At 37.3% G+C, this 8,267-nt stretch overlaps 1 protein-coding gene across 1 annotated transcript in view; it reads left to right on the top strand.

The window, feature by feature from the left end:
• The first annotated feature begins 270 nt into the window (after positions 1-270).
• Positions 271-8,267, top strand: part of ZNHIT6 (zinc finger HIT-type containing 6) — a 75,692-nt gene continuing 67,695 nt past the window's right edge. Inside the window, exons 1-5 of the mRNA XM_053693892.1 lie at positions 271-398; positions 1,403-1,468; positions 1,889-1,995; positions 4,916-5,001; positions 5,833-5,936. Coding sequence (XP_053549867.1) covers positions 319-398; positions 1,403-1,468; positions 1,889-1,995; positions 4,916-5,001; positions 5,833-5,936 — 443 coding nt within the window. The 5' untranslated portion in view covers positions 271-318. The remainder of the gene's footprint in view (positions 399-1,402; positions 1,469-1,888; positions 1,996-4,915; positions 5,002-5,832; positions 5,937-8,267) is intronic.

The raw sequence follows: 8,267 nt of genomic DNA, 5'->3' as shown, positions 1-8,267 counted from the left end.
CCACTGTATGAGACAGAATTGGAAAAAAGGGAATGATGCGAGCGAAAGTTATAGAGCACATATTTCGTGTATATAGATACATCTGCTTGACATACTTGATAGTTAAATAGCAACTATTATTAATTGTCACATAGAACAATAACGTAGATAATAAAACAACTTGCCATCCAGAAAATGTCTTCGCCAGCCACAAGATGTCAGCTTCCATATTAGTTTGTACGTGTAACTCGTTGCCACGGCTACAGCTCCGCCCTTTCCTGCTGAGGGTGTGTGACAAGCAGGAAGTGGAGCGCACGTGTGTTGTGTACAGGGTGAGCTATGGAGCTGTTACTGGGGTGTACTGGGGGCTTGGATCATCAGGTCCCCTTTTGTCGGAAGAGAAAGATCTCCCTGCAAAGGTGAGAATAGTAACGGTATATGTGGTGTGTATCAGTGTCTGATCATAATATTGTGTAAATATGCTGCAGATAGTGGCATGGAAGCAAGGTATATCCTCAGCATACTATTACTTCCACCAACAGGTTAATGTGTCCATGTAGTCTTTTAGGTCAGTTTAAAGTGCAATGGTTAATCTCTTGGCTGCCGGGGTTGCACCACCAATAAACAATAAATAATTGCTCTCTGTCCCAGTTATAGACTTGATCCTCACCAGATTCATTGAGTATTATTTGCTAATCTGTTAATTCACTCTCTCCAGCTTCAGTAGTCATAGCATTCTCCCTTTATTTAGTAGTTCTTTTATTCTAATATTTATTAAAATAGTGGTCTAGTGAGTCATCTGCATAAAATAATACAGAATCTGCTAAACCTATAGATAAAATATACCCATTAATATATTGGAGTGGTGAACATAATTTGAAAGTAGCAAAAAAAAAACCACTTTCAGTGTTGTTCTAGCAGTCTAAAGTGTTATATATACAATTAAAATGTATGTGAATAAAAATGTTTCAGAAAATTATTTTACATAAATTATTGCTACACTTTAACATTATTACATTGTTAATTTTCTTAATAAGACACCTTTTGGTTTTAAGAGCAACGCCAAGAGTGAACTATAATATGGCAGGTGTGTCATATGCATAACTTTGGGCTCACTCCCGTGGAGTTGTTTATGAGTTAGGACTGATTGGCTAAAATGCAAGTCTCTCAAAAGAACCGAAATAAGGGGGCAGTCTGCAAAGGCTTAGATAGAAGGTAATCAAAGTGGTAAAAAGTATATTATGGTTATGCAAAACTAGGGAATGGGTAATAAAGGGATTATCTACCTTTTTAAACTATAACAATTTTTAAGAAGACTGTCCCTTTTAAAATATTTATACCATCAGTATAAAATGACGTGTGTGTGTTTAATGAGCACTACTTTTGTTGGCATCTCAGTAATTTCTATTTTTGTATAATATAGCTGTGAGACCTGCGGTAGCGAGGAAGCGAAGTACAGGTGTCCTCGATGTATGAAATATTCCTGCAGGTAAGGTTAAGTTTTAACTTTTTCACAGGACTTAGCAAATCCCGATATCCAGTTATGAGATGAAATCAAACTTTAATGATTGAGAGAGAGCATACAGTTTTAAGACTTTCTTCTGTACTTCCATTCTCAAATTGTGCCCAGTCTTTATTTGCACTTTTCCCGAGGCACCAGCTACTAGTGAGCATGTGCAAAAATTCAGTGTATACGTATTGTACATTGGCTGTGATTGGCTGATGGCTGTCACATGGTACAGGGGCCAGCAAATGAAAGGAAATTTTGTTAGAAAATTATCTATTGCTTATTTAAAATTCGGACTAAGTGCTATTGCATTGTTTTTTTATTATGCACTTTTGGATCATGCAATTCTAATATTTTGTAATCCTCTTAGTTATCAAATGCTAATTTTATTTCTGCCCACAGTTTATCTTGTGTGAAGAGGCACAAAACTGATATCAACTGTAATGGGGTCCGAGACAAGACAGAGTTTGTTCCCATCCACAAGTTTGATGAAATGAATTTACTAAGTGGTAAGTGAACTGTCCGTAAACATCTTGTATGTACTTGATTTTTCTGCAGCACTGCATGTTTACATACTAGCTGAGCTTGCAAATGTTTTGAATGCATTATTACCATTTTGCTGCTGCTGCTGTTTTTCAATAGACATTCACTTCCACAACCGGTGTAGGTGGTCCGTACTTTTTACTTTAGTAGACACAGCTAGCCACCGTTAATTTGTTAGCAAAATGGCATTATTTTGCAGTTTCCTCTGTTATCTGTAGCAACATAAAAACAAAGTGCATCCCCAAATCACGATAAAAAACATTTATTCTGATAAAAGCCATACTTCCATATGCACTTACCTAAAAGTACAGGAAATGTATACTTATCGCACACACTTAGGTGTCCACTACTGTAGTCCCCCTGGTGCCTTTAGAAGAAATCCTTACAAAGAAGAGATGTCTTTAATTAGGTGTGCACTCCTACGGGTACTCGTATCTTCTGCTCCTAGTGTGATCAGATGCTATCAAATAGAGGTAGGTAACTGCATCACACTTCCAGCACGGAGAAGGCTTACCAAGCCTGCTGCAACAAAAATTGTTTAAACCTCCAGCGGATAAAATTAAATGAACCTTTATCCCATTAGCGTATACAGTGTCCAACAAATACACAATCTACGTTTCGAGCTTAGTGCTAGCCCTTAGATCACATGCTACCCTAATCCAAACCCAGGCAGACTTTCTTATCAGGGATTTGACCAATTAATGGTATATGAAATGCGTAGGGTTGCATCTGATCACACCAGGTGCAGAAGATACGAGCCCCTGTGGGAGTGCACACCTAATAAAGGACTTCTCTTCTTTGGAGGGATTTCTTCTGAGGGCACCAGAAGGACTATCGTAGAGGACTCCTAAGTGTGTGTAATAAGTATACATTTCCTGTACTTTTAAGTAAGTGCATATGGAAGTTTAGCTTTTATCAAAATAAATGTTTTTACAGTGATTCAGGGATTCGCTTTGTTTTTATTTTATTGTAGATTGATGACATATTGAAGAAAGTAAACGCTTCGATTGCACAAAGAGCTGCATCTCCAAACGTGGTTCCAACATACTAACCAACTAATGAATTCATGCTTCAAAGGGTCTCGGGGACTAACCACATGTAAGGAGGATACTTTCGAACAAATAACTTATTACATTTGTATGTGACTGTCTAATAAAAGTCCTTCATTGACATTTTTAAGACTTTCTCCAATTGAGACTTGCACAGATTGGATCACATTTATAATCAGTAGGATATATCATACTGTGAATTAGGACTTTGATCTTTTTCATCAAACGTATTAATAGCAGGTTTTTTCCTTTTCTATTTCATTCTTCTGTCACTTCCACCTTGCGCTAGTATATTTGGTTTTATGTTATCTGTGCTTAAAGGGACAGTGTACATTCCAAGTTCTAATAATTAGAAAGTACTTAATTTTCAGAGCCAGATTACATGAAAAGGGAGCAAAATAAATATTGAAAATATATTGCAAAGTTGTTTAATTACAGATAACTAAACATTTTATATACAAATCTCTGTTTACTGCCTCTTTAAGGCAATTAGGGACAGTTATATGTGGCAGGGTTAGGCTTATGGCATCTGCAGTGTACACATAGTGTTTAGAATTGGAAAACTTCATTTTCTTAGTTAAATGGACAGTAAAATCATTCATGATTCAGATAAAGCATGTCATTTTTAACCGCTTTCATACACATGAAGAGAATGGAGTCGTCATGCAAACTTCTGCTTTTGACAGCATGACAACCTGTTCTCACAGAATCAGATCAGCCATTCCCCTGCACTGCAGGTTTGATCAGTGGTGGGAATAGTGGGTAGTGAGTGTCAGTGATGTCACCTCCAAAGTGTGTGATGACTTTGCTGAGGGGATTTGACAGGCAGATAAAGGAGCTGGATGGAGGGGGGGGGGGGGGTTGCTCAAACACCTTGATCTCAGCAACCTTACTGGCCTAGACCTCCATAGCATGCTGTAACATATTAAAGTATTCATTTTCCTACTGTTATGTCCCTTTAAGGTAATATTGTGTGTGTTCTGAATAGAAAGCACCTTTAACCCATTCCTGACCTTCGGAAGTTCTATGCCGTCCTAACCGCACTGGACTTTAACGCCCTTAGGACGGCATAGAACGTCCTAGCCTTTTTGGCTGTACTTAAAGGGACAGTCTACCCAAAAATTGTTATTTTTTAAAAAGATAGACAACACCTTTACTACTCATTCCCCAGCTTTGCACAACTAACATTGTTTTAATAATATAATTTATAACATTTAAAACTCTAAATGTCTGCCTGTTTCTAAGCCACTAAAGACAGCCTCTTATCACATGCTTTTGTATTTGCTTTTTACAATAGGGGACTGCTAGTTCATGTGTGCCATGTAGATAACATTGTCCTCACGCCCGTGGAGTTATTTAAGATTTAGCTCAACATAGTACAAAATGCAAGTCAATAGATAATAAATAAAAAGTCATGTGATCAGGGGACAGTCAGAAGGTGCATTTTTGCAGTTTTACAGTTAGCGCTAGTTCATGTGTGTCATATAGATTACATTGTGCTCACTCCTGTAGAGTTATTTATGAGTCTGCACTGAGAACTGAAATAAGGGGGCAGTCTGCAGAGGCTTAGATACAAGGTAATCACAGAGGTAAAAAGTGTATTAATATAACAGTGTTGGTTCAGCAAAACTGGGGAATGGGTAATAAAGGGATTATCTATCTTTTTAAACAATAAAAATTCTATTGTAGACTGTCCCTTTAAGCCAAAGGCGCTTTCTGAATGGGATCGTGGACTGGAGGGCGTGCCTAGCGTCATAAGCACCCCCCCGGGGGTTAAACATATGCTGTAAAATGTCTGTTGCTCTATGTATTTATCTGCTCTCTGTTTAACTACCAGATTACAGATTTTTGGAAGATGCTGGAAGATCCGTAGGCTGTGCCGGCAGAGATCGTTTGTGTAAAATAAAGACCACAAATTCATCTGTAAGATATGAAATGTATATTCTATTAACTTAAAAATGCATCTTTGCATGACAGCATAATATTTATATATTCTTAAAGAAATGGCAAACACAATTTTCTCTCATTATTCAGATAGCGCATACAATTTTAAACCACTTTTGTTCTCTTGGTATTGTTTGTTTAAAAAGCATAGCTCAGGAGCTGGGAGTTGTACTGATTGGTGACTGCACATATATACCTCTTACCAATATGTTCAGCTAGCCCCCAGTGCAAAAAATGCTTCTATTTCACATTTTAAATCTTCCCACACACATTTCAGTTCTGACATTCTATCCCTTTAAGTGTTTATGATAGGTTATATAAAAGAGGATAAAGCTTTATTCACTCGTATTTAATTTAAAGAGAGGCTAATGCCTTTTAAAGATGAATATTATTTCTTTTGATTCACATATCAAAACACCACCAAGAAATAACAAAGTAAATAGACTTCCATTAAAAATATTTAACCCTTTTTTCCTCCATCTGACCACAACCTCTTTACTGTGTGCACAAGCTGTTCATTTGCGGGTTCATTATTCATGCACATGCATTTAGGAGCTATAAATGTACAGTGGTTCATGTAATGTCTGTATCCTCACAGTATTGGCAATAAAATGTTCGCTGCTTATAAGTTTCTGTGAATCTTAAAAATAAATAAAAATCCAAAAATTTAACATTTCCAGTACAGTTTTGTTATTTTTTTTAAATTGTGACCAAAACAATGCTAAAAAAAAGTTTGTGTATCGTCTTTTTTCGTAAGTATAAATATTTGCGTATGTTCTTAATTTGACTTGTTTTCATTATCATTTTTAGATAAATTCTTTAAAAAACAGAGCCAAAAAGTTTGGTATTGACCTGAAAACATTGCCAATTGTATTCTCAAAAAGAAGAGAGAATTCAACATTTTTTCACACGAAGTAAGTTTTTGTCCCCCCCCCCCTCTCTTTGATTGTGTTTGAAAGGAAAATATAGTGTAACATGTTTGTGTAAAAGTTATTTTGGACGGTTTGTTTAACTATTGATGGCACAACAGCACATAATTGTGATGCAGGAGCGCTATACGTATTGCAAGTTATGACATTGCTGCTGGAGGTCTGTCACTTTCAACCAGTAGATCTGTAGTTCCTATTAGCTATTGAGCGTTGTGTCCCTAGGGACGAGCTGTGCACAAACATTTATTTACAGTTTCAAAATCATTTTACAAATCTTTCTTATTTTTTTTCATGTTTAAATGGACTTTGTATCGCACTACGTAAGTCTAACGAATTAAGAACATGGAAATGTTTCACTACGGTGTCCCTTTAAATAGTGCTTTTTTTATGTACATGGTTGTGTGTATTGTCCCTTTTTAAAGTTTTATGTAAACCAATTTTTATAATGCACAACAGACTGCTATGAATACAGATAGAAATATTTTTTTTTTACGGTTTGAAAAAGCTCCTTTTAATTTTAAATGAAACATTCATCATTCAGGTGGACCATGCAATTTTTAAACCAACTTTCCAATTTAGCTCTATTATCAATATCTGCACATTCTTTTTGTATGCACACTTTCTGAGGCACCAGCTGCTACTGAGCATGTGCAAGAGCTCACATTGTGGACATATGTGTTTGTGATTGGCTGATGGCTGTCACATGATACAAGGGGCAGGGAAAACAGAAGTACCTAAATTGTCATTTGAAATTCAGACAGTGCTATTGAATTGTCTTTTTATTATTCATTGTTTTTTTTATGCAATTCTACTGTATTTAACGGTTGAGTGGGCTGATAAAGGTCTCAGTCTCTCTTCATTTGGGGAATTAGAAAACCGCATATGCTGCCTGCAATTATTTCGCAAGAATTTGCTTGTTTAGCCCCGCCTCTATGTTGTCTCACAACCAATTGCTAAAGAGAGAGGTTTTTGGTTGCCCAGAATAATCAGTCCGGGATGATTTAACTCTGCTTACCTCTGATCATAGGAAGCCACCGTCTTAGACAGCTGCTTCTTAAAGGCACAATCTAGACACAATACGTATTCTTTATTACTTATTGCTACCTACCAGACAAGCATTTTGCAACGGGTTCCACATCTATAAACTTGTAAGAAGTGCATGAGACTTTTAAATAATCATCATTGGTTAAAAGCCAAAAATGGCCGCCAAGCTCCACCCACGTCTTTCTTCTTGTCCCGTTAGCTGTTTTCTTGTATGACAGTTTAGCAGTGCACGTTTAATATTTTTCAGTTGGCTATTTCAAATTGCACATGCACAAATCAGCGTGTGTGAGTAGGAAAAGAGTTGATCCTGATTGGAGAAGCTTAACATACTTAACTCCCAGCTACTGATGCACTCTCTCAAACGTCACAAATTCCCTCTTTCTGACAATCCTCTCACTTGCAACATCACTCCCTTACATCACTCCCTCCTTCTTCCCCCTCACACCAAACTCCAGAGAAGCATTGTCACTAGATCAGCTCTCACTCTCTCTTAAACCTCAGCTCTCTTCCATCTCCTCCTTTTCCTGCCCTGACCAATCTGCCACTACAATTCCACCCTTACATCGGCCCTTGACAATTTGGCCCCTCCTACCATAACTCAGAAGTTACGCACTCATCCTCAGCCCTGGCATACTCCTCTGATATGCTTCCTACACAGATGTTCCCGTACTGCTGAGCGACACTGGAGACAATTTCTCCTACTATTCTGCCCTTTAATCTTTTATAAGCAACATTACTTTCTTCAAACCCAAAACATCTGTTCTCCACTTTTAATACTCTTGTCCGCCCACCCCCACCTCCTAAAACAATATCTCTCTCGGCTCAAGATTTTGCCAGACACTTCTCTCTGCTAATCCTCCTTGATCTGTCTGCAGCCTTTGACACTGTTGACGTACCCCAAGTCTCTATCCTTGGTCCTTTTCTCAATCTATACGTCCTCATAAGGTTCCTCAATAAAGTGCCACAGGTTTTAATATCACTTGTATGCTGATGACACCCAAATCTACCTCTCTTCCTCGCTCGTCTATTGACTTGATCCCTATAAATATTACCTTGCAAATCATGCCTATTTTTATAGTGCACATAATCTGTTAGCGCTCTACAAAATAAATAATGATAATACACAAAATAGGTAGGCTTAGCTTGGCAGCCATTTTCGGCACCTAACAAACAAACAAATGTTAAATGTTTCATGTACTTCTTATAAGCTTATAGATGTGGGACCAGTTGCAGGATGATTCTTTAGTATGTAACAAAAGTCATTAAAGTGAA

This window comes from Bombina bombina, chromosome 10, assembly GCF_027579735.1.
Source record: "Bombina bombina isolate aBomBom1 chromosome 10, aBomBom1.pri, whole genome shotgun sequence".
NCBI classification, from domain to species: Eukaryota; Metazoa; Chordata; class Amphibia; order Anura; family Bombinatoridae; genus Bombina; species Bombina bombina.
This window is presented reverse-complemented; position numbering and strand designations above follow the sequence as displayed.